This window comes from Ailuropoda melanoleuca, chromosome 2 (genome assembly GCF_002007445.2).
Source record: "Ailuropoda melanoleuca isolate Jingjing chromosome 2, ASM200744v2, whole genome shotgun sequence".
Taxonomy (NCBI): Eukaryota; Metazoa; Chordata; class Mammalia; order Carnivora; family Ursidae; genus Ailuropoda; species Ailuropoda melanoleuca.
This window is the reverse complement of record NC_048219.1, coordinates 114,201,356-114,222,327: the sequence shown is the minus strand read 5'-3', so window position 1 is coordinate 114,222,327 and position 20,972 is coordinate 114,201,356. Positions and strand designations below refer to the sequence as shown.

Below are 20,972 nucleotides of genomic sequence, written 5' to 3'. Positions count from 1 at the left end.
ACTGTACTATGTGCAAAAAGAAAAACAAAACAAAACAAAAACAGTAAAAAAAAAAAATCCTCAACCCATGTTTAAAATGGTTCAACGAACGCTTTTAAAGAGAGAAATCCACTGCAAAACAAACTGCCAATGCCTTGCTCTATGATTCCCTGCTTAGGGATCTTTTTCCATTCACTTTTCCTTCTTATGCAAGGGGTAATGACTTTGGGGGATTGTTTTGGGTTTTGTTTCTGCCGAGTCACTATATTTTGCATCTTTGTCCCCAGGTGCTACTCAGCATAAAAGTTAAAGAGCAATTCAGAAAGCTTCGCATTTGTGTGTTGAGCAGAGGAAACCATTTCCCTAAGACAAGCTCAGTTACTTGGCTTGTCCTTCTTTCCCGGGAAGGAAGCTTCCAGGGAGGGAAGGGATCGAATCTGCTTTGCCGAAAGAAGCATCCCAGCGCTGCAGCTGATAATTCTGAGCTGGCTGTTAAATGCGGAGCTTCCTAGGCGCCTGGCTGGCTCAGCCCAATGCAGAAGTCTCCCCCTTCTCTAAAGACCCAAAATCCCTACAGAACCAGCTTTGGAGTTACTTTCCCTTCAAGGAGACCGAAATAATTGTGATTTGTGGTGCTCTCAGTTTGCGGTGGTATTTTCCTGTTGTGTTAAATGCCTCTTACTAAGTAATAGATGTGATTTATGTGGACGACGAAGGGGTGTGTGGTGGATTCGGCGATTAATCAGTGAATTCCCATCCGCTGGCATCTCTCACTGCCCCTCTTTGCGTGATGTAAGATCAGACGTACCCTGCATTGAAAAGTCAAGACACACGAGCGGCTCGCTAGCGCTCGCACAATCTCTCTCCCACACGCGCGCATCCGTACACCTTCCACATCCTGTTCAGGCAGGAGAAGGCGGAGTGGCTGGGCTCATTGAGCTGAAGAATTTCCAGTGACATTTGTAAATGACGCTGCTCGATTCGGGGCTCCGAGCCGCCGCCGCCGCCGCCGCCGCCGGGCCGAAGGCGCCGCGGAGCAGTCTCCAGCGCAGGCTTCCTTACCGAGCGACCACAATGTCCGAGTTTCTCCTCGCCTTGCTCACTCTCTCGGGATTATTGCCTATCGCCAAGGTGCTGACCGTGGGAGCCGACCGAGGTAAGGAAAGAACTCCCTCCCGGCTTCCCCTTTCTTTCTCGGCTTTCCTGCTGGGCGATGCTTCTAGATAAGTGAGTGTGAAACTTAAGTCCTTGTGGCTCCGCTCCCCGGGACTGGTTGGCCACAGTGCTCTGGCCTCCGGGTGAGAGGTGCGGTGGGCGACTTCCGAACCAGGTGCCGGAGTCCTCGGCTTCCTCCCACCCCCAGCTTTTTTCTTTGGCCATTTACCAGTCCTGATTTTGTCCTCCGCTGGGACCGTTTGGACTTGACTGCGCGCTTCTGCCCGCGCAACCCAAGCGCTGCAGATGTTGGGATCAGAATTCGCTTTTCTAAGTCTTCCTCTGTGCTGACTCTCATAGCTTTGAGCTTTTTTGCAGGCTCCGGCTTCTCCGCGTTGTGTGTGCTCCCTCAACTTAGCTCGTGGTTAACTTCCCTACCTGCTGCACCCAGGGTGTGTGGAGGGGGGAAAGCGCCGGCTCAAGCCCCTTTCGTTTCTGTAGCCCCTTCCTGAGGCAGACTCAAGTGAGATTCGTGTAAACAGCGGAGAGGCTTAGGCTTTAAGGGCGCTTCTGGGCTCAGGCACCTGCTTGAACTTGACTTTTTTGATTCTGAAGGTCTGTGGCACAGCTCATGATACCAGACAATGTTTACCCACCACTGGCGTTTTGCCTTTGTTTGTTTCCAAATAGCTAATGAATGGTAGAGGTTTAAATGGGAATGTGTATGGGGAGCAGAGGAGAGAGGAGGTGGGAAGTTAATAAACCTAGATTGTGTAAACTTTTGATCTGGAAACCCAGGAATCCCTGTGCAAGTTTGACAATCTTTGACAACAGTTGCACGGATGAAAAAAAGGGGGAAAAAGGTGCATGAATATTTGTGTCACTGGCATTAGAATGGTTAACTCCCTAGAGTAAAACCAGGAGTATCATAGATCTAGTCTATATATATATATATATCTAGTGATATTTTGGTTTGTTGTTGTCAATAATGTTTAATGAGAAAAAAGAGAAGTAACAAAGATAGAATCTGATCCTGGAGGATCCTGGATCCCAATGTCAAGTAAATAGGCAAAATGTTGCATTGGGAGATTTAGTGACTATGTTCATATGAGGCAAATTATGAGTTGACTAAAAATTATTGCTTCATTATAGGAAAGAACAGAAGAATGAATTGTAGTGTTTCTATCCAACCTGCTGTTGGCAACCAGATTATAGTCTTTACAATGTGCTCACACATTTCCTTTACCAGTGATGAGACTAATATTAGTTCCTTTAGAAAATTTGACATTAACTGAGTGATAATCTTTTAAACATATCATGCCGCCTAACCACATAGCTTCTAAACTTGTCTTAACTTGCCTTGAAGTTGGTGTGGAATAGTTGAAAACTATACTGATAAAATGGAAGCACATAGCTCTAACTTGAAATGATGATGTCTTTGATCTGGAACAATCAGCTCTCAACCTTTCTTAGGAAGAATCTTTGAAGTTGGACCAGAGCAGATGAACAGAATGAAGCTTTTCAGCCCTGTGAGCTAGCAAAATATAATGGCACTGCAGACTCCTGCTCTTGGGCTTTTTCTGATTGAGTCTCCAGTCTCTGCAAATTTGACCTCATCTAGAGCTAAGTCCTCGTGATTTTGGATGTGCTTATGAGGGAGAGAGTTGTTACTGCAATGATCAGAATGAATACCTCAAGAGAATTGTATATATCGTAAAAAGTTAAACATATAGACCCCCGATTTTCTCCTGAGATAGAAAACTAAATATCTAAAAGGATAACAATTTGTTGCAAATTTAGTTCCATGAGGGACAGGGACATCTAAGATATAAACAGGGCATATGGAAAAGGATTGTTACTTTTTCCTAGAATTGAAATAGTGTCATATATCATCATGTCAGCATAAAAAGTACTATTATAAGATAGCACAAGTAAAAATAGTTGTAGACCAACACTTTGCCACTATTATATATATTTAGCACAACTTTCCTGTTAGAAAGGAGCTAAAATTGTCACAGCTATCTGTCAAAAGTAAAAAGGGTGGGTCCAATTCGGAAAAAGGGGAAAAAAAGAGAAATCTTGTTTAAAGTTAAAAAAGAAAGTGCTGCTGCATTATGACAAACTTTCCTCAGTGAAATGCTGAAACAGACGATATGGGAATATAAACTCAAGAAAGAGGTTAATGAGATGTAGCTTTCTGCACAGGCTTATGTCAATTGTCCTTGAAGAATAAAATAGGCATGTGAATTGCACAGGTGTGTTTTTTAGTATAGGAGCTAGCTTCATGCTGGAAAATGAGAAATCACTTTCAGGTTCTCCAAATACATATTGGGAAATAGGTGACTTCTTAAACTGTGTGAACTAGATAGAAATGGTTATATTACCTTCTACCTGTGTTGCTCCTTGTTTTGTAAGTTTATGAGCATAAACTCAAACAGTTGTTTTTTTTTTTAAACAGAAGAATACTTTAAGGTATTTGCTTGTGTTTGATCTACACACATCTACTTGTCCTTCTGATTCCACATTGTTTATTTTCTTGGTTTATATTGATTTTGATACAGAGTTAAGCTAATATGCATGTCAGTTTTTATTAGATTTCATCACATCTAAAAAAGGAAACATCTTTGTAACTCTTAACAGCAAACGTGAAGGCGAAATCATATTCACTTAGGATCAACCAATGTGTCATATAACAATGTCATATCATATCAAAGTATTGCTTGATAGGGATTAAGACTTAAAAGGAAGTGTATTTTAAATTGTCAAATTTTCTGAAAATAAAGGGGATTGAGAAACCTAAAACTAGTCTCTTTTAAATTCCTGAGTCTGATAAGGTGGGGAAACATATTTTCAAGTAATTAAAGTTCATGCTGTTCTAATCATTTAAATGTATATGTGTATAAAGCCATCGAAAAATGGCAATCATGTGTGTCAAAATTTTAATCTTCCTTCCCTTAAAGAAGAATGAACTGCAATCCATGTTTCTTTGTAGTCCACAAACATAAAAGTTTTGTTTTGAAGAAGTCTCTGTAATCTTTGAGATTTCTTCTTCTTTCTCTTTTCTCAAGCTTAAATTGAAACTGGTAAGAATGGAAGGAGACAATGGAAAAACAAAGAAAAATTTCAATGTGTTAAAACAAGAGAAAGAATGTGAGTTGCAGTGAACAGAGTAAGTGAGGGAAAGAAAAATGGGGAAGAAGCCAAATGATAAATTTACGAAAAGACTAAATCCAAATTAGTATTTCCTAAAGAAGAGATTAAAGTATCTTTAGACAAAATACTAATTTTTAAAATAATTATTTTCTTCTCATTTCATAGTAAATATCTTATGAAAATGTTTGCAGTATAAAAATAATTTAAAGAAACTTCCATCAATGTGAAAATATTGCAGAAAACTCAAGTGTTAAGAATACTAGAATTATTAAGATGGAAGTGATTTTTCTAAAGTAGAAGTGAAAGAAGTCTATCTTAGAAAGAGTGGGGGATGAGTGATATGGTGAATATATTCTTAAGTACGAATGACACTTTCTAAATACTAGTTGTCATTCATGGTGGAGACATGCAGAAATTTTTAGTTGGAAAGTGTACTGGATCCAGGACATTGATTTCTTGCTATTTGCCTTATCATTTTCTTTTCCAGCCTTGGGTATACCATAAAGATAGGCTCCATTTAAAGTTACCTGGACTGAACATGATTTGGTCTTCTACAATGATGGCTGTGGTGAGGGGTCTCTGTATCTTCCCTCCATTCTATATATTACTGTGATCAATATATTTTCATGATTCTGCTATTAATTTTTACATCTTATATGAAATATGCACTCCCCTTTCTTCAATTCCTTCCTTGTAATAGGGATTTTGTATAGTAAAAAGTACCAACCAGATGTATTGAAAGATTTCTCTATCTTCTGTAGCTGTCTGTCAAAACAATTCTTGTACAAAGGAAACACTTGTCTTCATTTTAGATAGGTGCATTCAAAGAAAGTAGAATTAATGCTAAAAGTTAAACATGATTGTACCAACATGATGTCATTAAACTAATTTAGCAATGAGTGCAACCCACTTACTATATACACTATATATATATATATATATATATATATAACATAACATATATATTTAAAATCTTCTATAAAGATTATGTATATGTATCTTATTTAAAAATGGCTGCCTTGGCACAAACATCCTTTAAAAACACTACTCCATCCTGAAAATTAGAGATAGATTTTTTATACGAAACTTTCATTTTCTCAAATTCCAGAAAATTATGTCTATCTTTGTGATATTGCCTCTTTGAAAAACAAAAATATGAATTGGAAAAACTTTAACAATTATTTTTCAACTCCCAACACCCAACATGCAATATTCTAATGATGAATTTCCAATGTAACAAATATTTTGTTGTAACAAAATCTAATAGTGGAGGATATAAATGTTAAAATGCATTTGCTTTTGAAATACCTGTAATTATGATGCCCTCCATGCTTATAATTTGAAACAATGTTTTTAGCAGCTGGAATGCTAAACAAAACTAAAGTGAAAGGTTGAGTACTCTTATAATGAGTTAACCAGAATATATACCCGACCAAACTTCTATCAGGAAATAGTCATGTTAGTCTAGGCAGTTCAAAAACTACCTGAGAAGAAGAAATCTTGGTCCCCATATTTAATCCAAGAATAATGACAAAAAACTACCTTGATGTGCAGAGAGTACAAATAACAAGGTGTTTTTGTTGTTTGTTTGTTTTTTGGTGGGGAAGGGAGGACAAAATCAAACGGAAAAGTACTGGGGTACTTTTTAATCCTCTCTTTTCTTTTTATTTAACATTTCCTTGTGGATTGTTATTCTCCAAATTTAATCTATATAAAAACCCATTAACTAGATGCATAGGGATGAAATTGCCACATACCAATCACAAATCTAATCGTCTGTAGGCCTTGGGGAAATTTTCCAGTTGTTTTATTTAGGACGGAAATCTTTAGAGCTTGTTAGTTCCTTGGGGAGATAAAAGGTTCTATTATTTAAATATTAAATACAAAACTGTGAACATATCTCTAAAAATTACAGTTTTAAAAAGTTACTTTTGGACTAATCCACGTGTGTCAATGAGTGTTTCTACCTCACTTGCTTTTGAAAAGTATTGTGCTTGCCATAATATTTAATTACTGTTCTCATTATTTTGTGCTCTCTCATTTAAATAAAATGTCAATATCTCCAAGTACATCTGAACCTTCTATGTTATAGAAAGGGGAATGAAGGCTTCAGAAAATTTTTCAATAATCAGAACAACTAAGCTTAGACCTCCAAAATTTATATATATATTTTTCTATTAGACGTTTTTCTGCTATAAGCTGCCTTCACATTTTAGATCTATATTTTCTCCTCATAAATGATTTGGTGCCCTCCCTTTCCCCCCCGGCATTGCTACAAGACCAAGTTAGAAAATATGTATTATTTATTGCTCTGTTCTGAATTCAGTGATAGCAAAATATAGTTTCTGTCTCTCTCTCCATCCTATTGATTTAGGCTATCTCTATACAAACCCAATTATTTTGACTGAGCTTCCTGACTACACTAATTGATGAAACTGACTAGTAACTAAATGGGAATCAAAGTTTTAGATAGTAGGCAGTCAGATATGGTAAAACAATAGAACTGATCTTGCATTAAAAGCCTAAAGTTGAATTTTATGGAAAAACAACAATAACAATATATTCCCCTTAAAGACTTATGCATGACAGTTAACTTCTATGCTTTGTAGAGTAATATGTACCTTTGCCATTATTGCTGTCATAACAGAGAAACTTCATATATTTTGGCAGTAATATATATTTTTATCATGGGTTAGCGTAAGAATCTAAAGTACTATTAAAATACAAATCAGTATATGCTCTGAATTCATTCATAATCAGATAATTACTTTATTGAAAGTAATTAGAAATTTATTTTTTCTTTATTGGCTTTATTAACTGAATTTATTTTTCTCATTTTGTAAAATATTTTAAAAATTAAAATATATTCCTAAATATTATTTCAAAGTTATGACTTTCTCTCAACACAGGATATATAGTAGAAACCATTGCAGTGATAAAATAGACGACCAGATTTAGTGTGTTTATAAATGTGACTATAACAACTTTCTCATGCAATCACATTAACTTAGTTTCAGTCTGCAATTAGATGTCCAATTATGGTTAAAAAATGCGATGGCATAGTTAAATAAATGGGCCCGTTCATTTGCTGTTGATTTCCCAGTAGGTCAGATTCTTACAAGTATCACCAGTGCAAAAGGCTAATGCTTAAGTTGGTAATGATTGTGTTACTTACATTGTTCAATAACTATGCCCTCATATTTGTTGAATGATTTATTTGGGTTTTTTCAAATATTCCAAAATAGTTGTAAATATGCAACACTTGTCAAAGGTGTCTTTACCTATAGAAACAATGAAAGCTAATTCAATTAATATATTCTTACTGTACAGTCATCTGCTTAATCTTATTTTTCTCAGATATAATCATGTACGTATGAAAGTTTCCATTTATACATGACTCGTATTATAACTATATCCTTTATAGAAAATGGGTTGAGAAAGTACCTTTTTATATGAGATTTCTTCTAACTTTATTAAGTAAGAGAAAAAAGGAAAAAAAACTTGAAGAAGATAGAGCGTGTTGCCTTGCTAAGATGCCGGCATTACATTTTATCTCACAATGCATTCTTATTAACAGTCAGACATCCCTTCCTGAGATGCATGCACCTCATTGTCCTGGCTGGCTTAGCCTTCAGACCAAAGACAGGTATTGTTGAAACACGACCTCATTTTAGTAGAAAGAATACGTTTCTTCTTTAGGTAAGATCAAGGTACCGCAGATCGTCTCTTGTTTTATTCTTACAATCAATAGGACATTCCTTCCTAACTTTTCCACATTGCATTGACATCCTTCAAGACTTCCAAGACAGCTTAACTTTAGAAATATGAATACATAATTCCTTAAGAATTTTTCTACCGCTGAGTTTTTCTTTAATGACAATTTGTCATGGTAGCCCTTTCTTCTTAAAAGGAGAAAAGATAGCTAAAAAATGGGGGGCGGGGGAGAAGAGGAGAAGTAAAACTTACTTGTGGTTGCTTGCTTTGAGTGTTCCAAGGGTATTTTAAGATATTTGTGAAAAAGAAAAACTGTAGGTATAAAGCTGATAACAGAAATGGGCTTAGAATGGTCTGTTTTCTTTAAAAATTAGGATGTATAAGGAGAGGAAGAACAAAGATGCTGTAAGAGTGCATTGACAGCAATGATTTATTAAAACTTCCATCCACATAGCCAAGTAACTAAGGCAATTAGGAACCTCAGACTTTTGCTAAAATATGCATTCTAGAAATTTGAAAAAGATTTGGGTTTAGATTATCTAAGACCTTGTGTGCATTTCCTAAAGCTTTTAATGGTATATTTTATTGGTATGAAAATGTTAAAATAGCAAGTATGCTTTATTAAAATATTCCACTTTATTCAACTCTATTAATTTTTAAGGCATTTTCTCATAATTAAGCTCTTGAAAGTACAGTGATAACGATGCCAGCTCGGGTGAGATTTTTGACTCTTCAGGTGAAAATATTATGATCGTGCTACTGGGCATTCGTATTTCTCAGATTGTGTTTAAAAAAATAACTAAGATTTATAGATAGAATTACTAACTCAGAATTCAGGCCGTTTTGCTGAGTCCTTGTATTGTTGTTATTCTAACAAAAAAACAAGCAGTTCGCCGGCACCATGTTGATGGCATGTGATGTTAGTGGCATACAAATCTTACTTGGGGGAAAATACGTTGATTTAATCCAACATTGGCCAACATTAAGAACAGGAAGAATTTAGAATTGAAACATTCTGCATCTGTCCATCTTTGGATATAGTTCTTTCCCCTGCTATGATGTTTTCTTCCTATTTGCACTTGTTAAGTATATTGTCAACTATTTTGAGATTAATCCTGGTAGTGTAAGAACCAAAATCTTAGCACTTTTTCCATTCTTTTCACTTGTGCTCATTGCTGGGAGAACGTAAAGTTCTGAAGAGCATGAGGGTTTTCTTTTATGTGTATTTTAATCTAGGTGCCTGTGAAAACACCACCATAGTTTTACAGAAAATCACTCCAACCAATTCCATGAAAGAGACAAAGTGGTGTCCCTTACACCTTCCATGAAAGCAAGGAAGATAATGTATGTGAAAACACATTATATCCTGTATTTCACTATAAAACCAGAAGTCCCTTACATTTTCAGGATGCTTTAATTTTTTTAGTTTTTTCCCTACTGAAATCACATGATTCCCAGTCCATGTGGTTCGTGGTCATTCACTTACATATCCACTCATTCAACAAAGTAGAGCAAATATGTGCCGGGTACTGTTCTAGAAGTTGGGAATAACGCAAGTGAACAAGTCAGACAGTGTAACTGATTTGATTTAGCTTCCATTTTAGTGCAGGAAGAAACAATCAACAAATAAATAATATTTTTTTCTAAGAATAAATAAAAAATAATGTAATGTAATTGAGATAAGTAATTGGTGGTTGTAATCACAGAAGGACTTTTGAGAAGAGTGACCTATTTGCTGAGACAAAAGAATGAGAGGGAACAAGTATGAGTAGTTCTGAAGGAGAAGTTTTCCATGCAAGCCCTTTAGAGAGAGTCAAGAATTTGGTATTCTAGAGAGAGAAAGAAAGTCTGTGTGTTTGAAGTGAACTGTGTGTGTTTGGGAAAGAGGATGAGTAGGAAAAGGCTTATTTATGGTAAAGCCAGAACAGGTCACATGGGACAATGCAGGACAGGGTGAGGCATTTGGGTTTTGTTATTATTATAACAGGCAGCAATTGGATGTTTAATCAGAGGTGACATGACACAATTTAATTTTTAAGAGCTCATGCTTCTTGCTGCCGAATGAAGGAAGATAAGAGGGATACAGTAATCCAGTTAAAGGGTTGTCAGAATTGTTCTGGAGAGAGATGTTGGTGGCTCAAATGAGGAGATAACAGTGTAGATGAGGACCAGGTAGAGGAGCAACTCATATCTTTAATTTAGGAAGACTTTCTATAACACTGAATGCAGCACCAGTCAATATATTGTGAGGATAAGGCTGTATCCTTAAATACAGCCTCAAACTGTTATCTTTGAAGGTAAAGGTTAACAGTGAAGGTTATTTAATAATGAATGCGTCCCTTTTTGCAGCATCTTTTATTGGTTTGCATGAAACATGTTTCTCAGTGTAAAGCATGTGATGGTCACATATAGACCCTGCAATATTGCTTGCCTTATTACCTTTTCAGAATTACTAATACCGTCTTCCCTATTACCCCATGTTTTCCTATTACAGTCTGTAGAATGGGATTAGTAGAGTCAGACTCATAGTATTCTTTGGGGGTTTAGTTAAAATAATCCACTTAATGATATTCTAAGCATTAGTAAAAATGGCAGTAATTATTTTTTTCTTTTATTTCTACTAATCTAAATGAATATAACAGCAGAAGGAATAAGCATTGGCCTATGTGATGAAGACTCGTTTGTGCAATTTTTTTTTCCTTAAAATCTTCAGATTTTTCAAGGAAGAACCCATTTTCGTTGTCCCCAAATTCTTGACATGGCTGAGAAGAATTTATGCTGATAGTCAATTTCCCACTAATGAATATTTGATTAAAGGGAAGAAATTGCTAAGAGTGCTGCTATTGGCTGTATTCATTATCCTGCCTGGAAATTCCAAGAAAACTGTGGAAAGGAAGGGGGTAGTGACAGTAAGTGGTGGAAAATCTACTGGGTAAGCATTTATGACCAGGGCCCTTGGATTATTCTGTATTTATCCACACATTCATTGAATCACGGTTACAGTAACTACTGTGTACCATTCAGTGTGATTTATAAGACTAGAGAAAGAAACAACTAAACAACAAAAACCAGGACAAGCAATGAAACACTAGTTTAACAATTGTACAAGTTTGGATTTTCAGGGAAAGATTGCTTATGGCTACAAAGCAAACCCATTTGGGTCTATTGAGTTCTTGTTGGAGATAGAAAGGAAAAAGAGTTGAGAAAAAGGAGAGAGAAAGTTAATATAAAGTGATGGAAAAGGAAAAAAAATATCAGAGCCTAGAAGTTCAGGGAGAATGAAGAAAGGAATACAGTGTATGAAGGAAATACGAAGCTAAGTGAGTTACTCTGCACCCTAAGTTATTTAAAGATTGTTTCAGGATTTGATTTCATTGATTTTTTTTTTTATTGTTTTTCTTTTTTGGCTCTCTTTCCAATTATCTACCTTGCGAAGGAGTCAGAGATTGGTTTTAAAACTTCATATTCAAATCTGCTTTCCAAAGTACAAACGTAGCTCCCCAAATATTCTTACTCAGTTTTTTTCAGTTATACAGGTGCCAAAAAAGCAAGTGGGAGTAATCAACCTTTTTGACACTGTTTACTTTATGTTGCTAGCAGCACCATTGTGGAGGAAATACTTCACTTCATTCAGAGAAATTACCCTGGAAAAGCTACATGATTATTCCATAGAATGTTTAAAAAGACAACTTGCTTTCTTAGTTTTCAAACACGATACATCTTTTGATTAAGGAAGGGAAGACATATGCTAAAGACATTAGCTTAAAATAGAGCCAAAGCTCAGGCATTTAAAGTTTTAGAAATAAGGTATGGAAACAGCAACAACAAAACGATATTGAAACAAAAGATCTTAATCAATTTATTTGTTGTGTAAACATGCAGGTTTAGTAGACATTTGCTAGATGCATGTGCAGAAATCGAATTTGTGTATGACTTTAAGTTCATTCCATTTTTCATTCCCATTGTCAAAATCCCCTTTAATAATTTACCTCCAAAATTTGAGTAGTAAAATCAACATTTTGCCTAGAAATAAGTTAAATATGAAATAAACACCAAAATTTTATTAAATTTTTGAGTGACTGAACCAAATGAAATTTGAGGCTGAAAGATTTTGCATTAATATTTAATTTGGGACTCACTGTAAATTTGTTTGCTGTGTACTTTAGCAGAGGGGTGCCAAAAAGTTTTAAATAAATTAATCTGAGTAATTGAAAACAGCAGGAAGAGGAAGGGTTACTTGTATATTTGTGAGTACCAGGCATGATTTATGCTCCCTGACTAGAACTCTGCTCACATCACATGGAGGTCTGCTGAAGGGTTTTTTTTCTTTCATAAGGAAAGCACTATGGGAAAAAGTTCAAAATGAGTATAAGGGAGTTATTTATATTATAGGTAAAGCAAGAAATAATTACTGACTGCATGCTCAGAATAAAAGGCATTGGGCAGGAAATGTTGTGACCCCTTGGAACAGATTTAAACCTGCTATAAAGAGCCAAGGAAAATAAACAAAGCTTATTCAGATAACAGTTAAGCTGACGAGACACCTGAAAAATCTAGCAATAGCAAGAAAATCACTTAAGTCAAAAATAAACTTTCAGAGATTGAAGCTACTTGAGTTCACCAAGATTTAGAGATGAATGCCAAAGAGGATTAGTCAAACTCTCTTTCCTGTGAAATGCAGCAGTAACGGCTCTATCGCCAAGTCTCAAACTGTCCCTTAAGAGTCACCATGTGAGTGTTGAACTCAATATACAATAATAACATGTTCTTAAAGAGCAGGAAATCATATAAAGGAACCCGAAGCAGCAATCCTGCCCTTTTCCCTCCCTTTTTTTCCCTCTCCACCATTCCCAGGTGAGAGCGAATGATAGGCCACATTTCTTCTATAGTTACGTAGAAAGAGATAGGTTTCCTATGGCTTCTGAGATCTCCACTCAGAGAAAAGTCTGCCTAGACCTCTTTGCTCATCATGTTAAGTAATGGCACTTAGACATATTTGACTGAACTTTATGAATTAAAGGGCAAGATATAGGGCAAGTTTTACAAACATAAATGCATACATACAACACCCAGTAAGTCAGAAGGTGCCCCGGGTGACATGTAAATTAGAGAACACCCACATTGTCCAAAGGAGCAGTTGATATTTGGAGCAGATTGTGGCCTTGGGTGAATGTGAGTTAAGGGTTGCCTGACCTTTAAATAGTTTAAGAGTGTCCCAGAATCTGGATTTTTATGCACAATGCCTTAAGTTTTAAATATTGCTGGTCAAGATAAAAAGCAACACACAACACACACACACACACACACACACACACAAGAAATAATATAGGAGGGGTCAAAAACACAAGTTGATAAATTGAACACCCAAGCTGACAGCCTGTGACCCACTGTGGAGTCTTGCAGTTGCAGGCATCAGCATAGGGTTGGACTGGGTCACAGCAAAAGACATTTTCCTAGGTGCATTACAAACAAAGTGTAGCCCTAGAGAGCTGAGCATAAAGCCTTGAAATTTGGAGTGCATAATTGTTATAGGTCCTGGTTTTGGGAGAAGGATATCAAAGATCAATTTCAACAGTGTCCTGCATCTGTGCCTTCAAAACTTCCCCTCTCCTTTGAGACATAAAAGCAGAATCGGGGGAAGAGAATGTGGGTACAGAGAAAATTCTTAAAGACCCTGCAAAAAATGGATGCTGTTAGACCCAGTTGTGACTTGAAACAGAAATATGCCACTGAAAGTGATCAAAGAAATAAAGCTGTCTTAATAATGGTGAGGACATGCTATGTGGATGATTTCAGTCAGCCTCAGCACTCCAGGGACCTCATGAAAAATATTCTACATGGTAAATAACAGCCATTTGGTGAAAACAATGTTGCTGTGCTACACACATCATTATTGAAATGTGGAATGAGGGGCTCCTGGGTGACTCACTCTGTTAAGAGTCTGACTCTCGATTTCAGGTGAGGTCATGATCTCAGGGTGGTGAGAGTGAGCCCCATGTGTGGAACTCCATGCTGAGCATGGAACCTGCTTAAGATCCTCTCTCTCCCCTTCCCCTTCACCTTGTACTCTCTCTCTCTCCGGAAAAAAAATGAGGAATAAAAAATGAAAAGAGTATAAGGGAGAAGAAAAATATAGTGAAGCAAAGTTTGCAGAGGTATGATCCTAACTGAGACACAAATGGAATCACATTTAGGTTTGCGTTTTATCTTCCCTTTCTTTAGGAAAGCCATGACTTAATAAGAGCTAAGTGTGTATTTCCATGCATTGTCTTTAGATTTCATACCTGTGTTGACATAAGAATTAGTATATCCAAACTGACTATTTGAATTGGCTTTTTTTTAAAACTACTTTTTATTTTGAAAAAATTTAGACTTGCAGAAAATGCACACAACAAGTACAGAGAGTTGCCATATTCCCTTCCCTTAGCTGCTCCTAATGTTAACATATTGTAAACAAAAACAAAAAACAAAAAATTTAACATTGGTACAATAAATATTAGTAACTCAACTATAGACTTTATATTTTACTAGTTTATCTGCTAATGAAATGCTTCTATTCCAGCATCCAATCCAGGATTCAACACTGCATCAAGTTGCCATATCTCCTTAGACCTCCAATTTGTGACAATCTCTGTCTTTGGTTTACTTTCATGACTTGGGCTCAATTGAAAAATCCTGGCCAGTTACTTTGTAGAATGTCCCACGATTTGGTGTCCCTGAGATTTTCTCATGGTTATATGTTTTTGCCTAGAATGTCGCATAAGAAATCTGCCCTCTTCATTGTGGTATCAGGAGATCCATGTCAATATGCCTTATTATTGGTGATGTTAACCTTGATCACTTAGATGAGATGATGTCCTAATTCTTTCTACTTTATTAATTGGAATTCTTCTGTAAGAAAAGTTGTTCTTTCTTTCTTTCTTTCTTTCTTTTTTTCTTTCTTTCTTTCTTTTCTTTCTTCTTTCTCTTTCACTCTTTCTTTTGTTCTTTCTTTCTCTCTCTCTCTTCCCCCCCCTTCTTTCCTTCCATCAGTATAGACTCACAGGTATTTATTTTATTATTTGTGTTATAATTCAGTAGTATCATTGTTTATGTTCTTGCTTAAATTGTTCTACTTTTGGCCATTGGGAAGTCTTACAGATTGGCTACTGTGCCCTTTCGAGATACACCTATCCTTTTTTGAGCATTTTCTTTTTTTCTAACCCAGTCAGATAATTGAAGCTTATCTTGATTCTCCCTCTTTTTGCCCTGGAATCAACTGCTACTCCAGAGAATTTCATGGGGTATTGGAACTTCAGACAGTTTTAGGTGGATGTGCTCTCATCGGTGTCATAAGGTTATCTTAAGGGTGGTAAACAATTGCAAGAATAATTCCTTTACTGATATGTTTTGATGTTCCAAAAGAAATCATTTTGCCGAGTTTTTTAATGTAACTTTATTTATTTATTATTTTTTATTTTAAATCTTTCATTTATTTGAGAGAGAGAGTGCATGTGAGAGAGAGCATGGACAGGGGGAGGGGCTGAGGGAGAGGGAGAGGGAGAAGCAGACTCCCCACTGTGCAGGAAGCCTGATGCAGGGCTCCATCCCAAGACCCCAGGATCATGACCCGAGTTGCAGGCAGCTGCTTAACTGACTGAGCCACCCAGGTGCCCCTCATTTCCTCAGTTCTTTAATTTTAATACAGTAATCCCTGGAGTGATTAATTATCTGCTGACTTGTGTGATTATGGGTAATGATGCTTTTTAAGGCATTCAAAATATAGCTGTCTCCAAAGTTTCTTTAAAAAGTGCATACATTTTATAAAATCAATTAATATTTATTGATCTTTTCTCAGAAAACCTGTTAGGTACTTTTTTTTTTTTTAAGGAATCTCTGCCCTCAGGAGTTGATGGTCTAATTCAGATAATTCGTAAATCTTATGACTTATAATTCATAGGTCATATAAGGGATGATTGCAAAGGTTTTGATCAGACCTGGCAGGTGAGGCCATGGGCCTATAGTGATTTTGTACCTTGTCTTTTGGATGAGCCGTGAATAGAAATGCATATGCCAGAGACGGTGAATGGGTTTGATCTTTTGGACAAATCTTGACTGATTGGTAATTATTCAGATTGCTGTATTGAAAGAGATTCTTTAGGTGAGTCTGGATTCTTTAGTAAAGGGGACAGTGATGAGTTGGTGATGTTTCCAGTGATCAAATCAGAAGACATGTAGGGGTGTTAGTATCTGGCCTACTTACCATTTCTGGTTTAGGTAGCACAATAGGGAGCATAGTATCAGTCTCTTGTGATTAAAAAAGGTAGTTCCTGCCCATGACTCGTGGGTAAGATGAACCAATGAACCAATGGATAAAATTCCAACTAATGAAAATAGCTTTGTATAAAAACAAGTGTCTAGAATCTTTTCAAAAGGCCCAGGATCTCCACTTTTTCAAGGTATGCATTTTTTTTTAAAGATTTTGTTTATTTATTCTACAGAGATAGAGACAGCCAGCGAGAGAGGGAACACAAACGGGGAGTGGGAGAGGAAGAGGCAGGCTCATAGCAGAGGAGCCTGATGTGGGGCTCGATCCCATAACGCCGGGATCATGCCCTGAGCCAAAGGCAGACGCTTAACTGCTGTGCCACCCAGGCGCCCCAAGGTATGCAGTTTTTAATTTTCTTCCTTTATGGTGCCACCATGAACATCACATTGCTGGAGTTTGTATTTGTTTGTTTTTAAGCCTTTCTGATGGTTGTTGAGGCCTTGTTTTTCCTGATCATTTTCAGTTTCTCCTAACTTTGAGCTGCAGTTTTTTTTTTCCCTCTCACTGTAGGATCCTCCCCCACCTGCTAAAAAAGCCAAACACAACTTCACTCTCCAAAGAGTCTGATTCATCTTAGGTGCTTGGATATATCCAGTTTTAATGACATATTGTCTAAAAAAATATAGATGTGAGATTATTGACCCAACCATCAGTTTAGCTTCTGATAATAGCTCTAGGAAGGTAGTGAGAAACAGAACTAGTTGGAAAGCAATGCAACACCCATATTGAATTTTTAACAACTTAATACATTTTGGGAAATGATCCATCTGAAAGGCATTATGGCTTGCTGAGAAAAGCTGTACACTGGGAACCGGGAGAAGTGGGCTCAATTCCCAGCTCTGCATCTGACTCACTCTTTGTCCTTGGGCAAGTCACTTAGCCTCTCTCTGTGTCTACTTCCTGCCTGGTAAAATAAGGAGAATAATGCATAAAGACTCCCACCTTACCAAAATGTGTCGAAGCTGTATTCTGTAACCACTGAAGGATCTTTCTTCCCCCTACTGGCTAATGGCAAACTTATTTTTATTAGCATCTAATTTGATTGAATTTTGCAAAAAGAGCATGGAGCTACGACTAACTTGAAAGAATCCTTTAATCCTGTATTTTACACTGGAGTTTTATTGCAGTACATATTGATTTGTGTTAACATATGCAATGCTAGGAGGAGGACTTGTAGATCCTGTATCTACAAAAATATCCGTTACCTCAATCTACTTGAGTGTCAGCTATGTAGTCTTGTACTGAGCACTGCAGAGCCCATTAGAAGAATAGAAGTTGAAATCCTGGAGAGAAGAGGTTTACATATAAGAAACAATTACAGAATATTACCTAGCTATATTTATTAAAAAATGCTGTTCTTAAGGTTAGAGTTTAAGACAATGCGGAAATCAATATAGGCTGAAAAATCACAGAGCAATGTCTTGGAATACATTGAATAGATTCCTCTCATCCCATGACATCTTCCCTGATTCCTCCAGCAAAAATGATTATGTCCTTCATGTACCATCCTCTTTGTTTGATTTTCCTGGCTCATTTTACATTTCTCCAGTTTTCCCTAAATGTATTTTATAGTTTTTTTTTAATCTTTTTTTTTTCTTTTTAAATACTACGTAATGATAGATCATGCTTTTTCTTTGTTATTTTGTCTCTTAATTCATTTATATTAAACAGCACCCCATCACATTTGTTTCATGATCTTTATCTTTTGAAATGATTCTGCCAATTATTCTGAATTTGTTTTATGTCCTCATTATTTTATTTATCTTGGTCCTGTATCACCAACGTTTTCTATAAATTGGATATTAGATCTATAGGCTAGACTAGATTCCAATTGAATATTTCTGGACAGATATTTCCTAGATGACATTAGGTATATGTATACATAGTAGAATTAATAATGCGAACACTAAGAGAGACAGGAAGTGTTCTATAGCTTCGGCCTTGCTGAAATGCTCGGCAGTAATGTTGTGTACTGTTGTAGAAGAAAAGACCGCACTTATTAGCTGTATTATCTTTGAAAGCTACTTTATCTCTTCAAACCTTAGTTTCTTTATATATGAAATGCAGTGATATCTACCATAAAGTCTTGAGGTTTTGAGAAAATACCTACAAAGTGTCCTTTTATAGTAGGCACTCAATTTTAAAAAGCTTATTAGTGTGGGTAGTAGTAATAATGGTTGCTTTTGTAATGTATTCTGTTATATGGTCTTGTATGATGAAAATGTTTGAAAATGGCATTCATTCTATGAACAGAATAATACTCTTCATCCTAGGATTCCCATTGTAACAGATGACTGTTTCCTTTTGGTTGGTTGGTTGTTTTAACATGCCCCCATATGGTATGATATAAATGGAAGACACCATTCTTAAATCTTTCTAGTAGGTTATAAATATTCCAATAAACAAAATAAAGACATTATCCACAGGCAAAAAGCTTTTTTTCTCTAAAAACTCTCCAAATTCTTTGTCCCAAGCTCGTCTTGTGCTTTCTACTACTCCAGTATAAGGAGAGAAAAATACATACAAGATCCAGGAACTTGTGTTATTCCCAGTAATTAAAAAATAAAACAAAACAAAAACACAAAAACTAAAACAAAACAAAACAAAACACGTTATGGTTGAGATTAATAGATTAAGTTTTGAAGTCAGTCAGTTTGGGTTCTAATCCAAGCTTTATCACTTATTAGCTGTGTTACATTGGGATACATAATCTCTTTGAAACTCTATGCTTATTTGCAAAAAAGCTCAAAGAGCTGTAAGTATAGAATAGAGATATATAAATCACCAACTCACAGTCACTGCTAGTTATTATATTTTATTGTATATATTACATTTACTGCCTATAGTGGCACTTAATAACTCTTAGAAGCCAGTGAAATTGTATTAGGAAGACCAGGACTGTTGCAGAGTCTGCAAAAGGACTAGGCAGAAGAATGGTAGGGAGGAATGACGTCCACATCTCACTCTGCTTACCAAGTTTTGTGCCCTAGTCTGGGGTTACATTGGACCAGAGGGGGGTTCCTTTTTCTAATTAGCATAAATATATCATGTAGGCTATCGCTGTCCTAGATGGGAACCTTCTAAACATAGGGAATTGCTGGTACAAAGTTAGTGAGGAGCAAAAGAATTGACCTAAAATAAGTAGTTCTGTAGTTCACTATGGTTAATTCAAGAACTTTTGAACAGTAAGATGTGCAGAAAATGTTCTTTATAATTCAGTGGACCTAAGGTGGGCTTTTTAAAGTCATCTCTAAAAGAAATCATCTAAAGTCTAAATAGGGACACCAAAGTGTGTAGTTGGTTAAGCAGCAGACTCTTGGTTTTGGCTCAGGTCATGATCTCAAGGTCACAAGATCAAGCTCCAAGTTGGGCTCCGTGCTCAGCAGGCAGTCGGCTTCGGTTTCATTCTTTCTCTCCCTCTGCCTTCCCTCTGCACTCACTCTCTCAAATAAATAAATAAATCTTTAAAAAAATAAAATCTCTAAACATGATTAATGAACTATTTTATAATATGAGAAAAGAAACTTGTCAAGGAATAAATTTCAATATAAATTCTCATACTCTCTTCTGATGTTAGTCTCTAGAAATATAATTTATCTCTTCTTCAGGTAGTTTAAAATGACATTTTGACTATATTAAAACAGAGAGTTACTCCCACAACTTGCTAACTTAATGGTACTGCTTCAAGTCATGACTTTGTGTTCATGTATTGAATGTCCTGTGGGGATATGCTGCTATGTTGTATCTGAAAGTAGAAAGAATTGGTAATCTAGAATACTTTCCTATCTTGGTGGTAATAATAAAATGGCATATTTTTTTTGCTTTTATGGGTTAAAAACAAAAGTTTTCAAGTTTTTATTATTTATTTTTACCCAAATAAGGCTTTTGCATTTACCTTAAAAAATAAACAGGTGGAGGCAGGAAGAACATCTATTGTCTCTTTTATTCTCTACAGGTATTACTGTACTTATTAAAAATACGAATTTTTTTCCAGTAAGAATGATGTGATTGTATAATACCAAGTAAATGTTTAATGCCTCTAAGTGATAAATTTACATAAAGGGTAGTTTGCTTTCTTATCAGAGTATGTGTGCTAAAGATTTACTGTCAGAAAATCAGAACAAAGAGAAAATAAAGGCTTAGCTTTGTGTCTTTTAATATGACACGTATAATTCTATACAGCTTTTGAAAATGACTGAACCAGATATCATTTTTGAATGTTAACATTACCACTTTGCTAATGCTATTATTTTCTCTTCAGGTAGGGGACAATGAGGAATGCCTTTTACTTCTCAGTAGGAAGAGCTACTCTTTAGATAAAATAATCTGAAAATTTAAAAGTATGTTTTTTCATTATTTTTGCCTTTTAAAACTAAAACTACTAAAATTTTGCTTTCCTGCAAAGCAATAAAACCAAATAGTTCTAGGCAAAATATGCACAATGTTAATCTTGGGTTTCCTTTACTAAAGGAATAAAATATGTTAGAGTAAGCCAATAGTTGAAGATTTTTTATATCTGATCAGTTTGTAGATACTACAAAAATTGTTTTTTGAAGATGGAAGAAGATGCCCTCTTAAAATAAGCATTACTTACATGTTGCTGCTGTAAGTAATACAGAACTGCTATAGAGACTGTCCAAGTTATACTATTTTAATCTTGCTT

At 36.0% G+C, this 20,972-nt stretch overlaps 1 protein-coding gene across 1 annotated transcript in view; it reads left to right on the top strand.

Moving 5' to 3' along the window:
• The first annotated feature begins 606 nt into the window (after positions 1-606).
• The window catches only part of LRP1B (LDL receptor related protein 1B), a 1,837,899-nt gene continuing 1,817,533 nt past the window's right edge, over positions 607-20,972 (top strand). Inside the window, exon 1 of the mRNA XM_034642051.1 lies at positions 607-1,135. Coding sequence (XP_034497942.1) covers positions 946-1,135 — 190 coding nt within the window. The 5' untranslated portion in view covers positions 607-945. The remainder of the gene's footprint in view (positions 1,136-20,972) is intronic.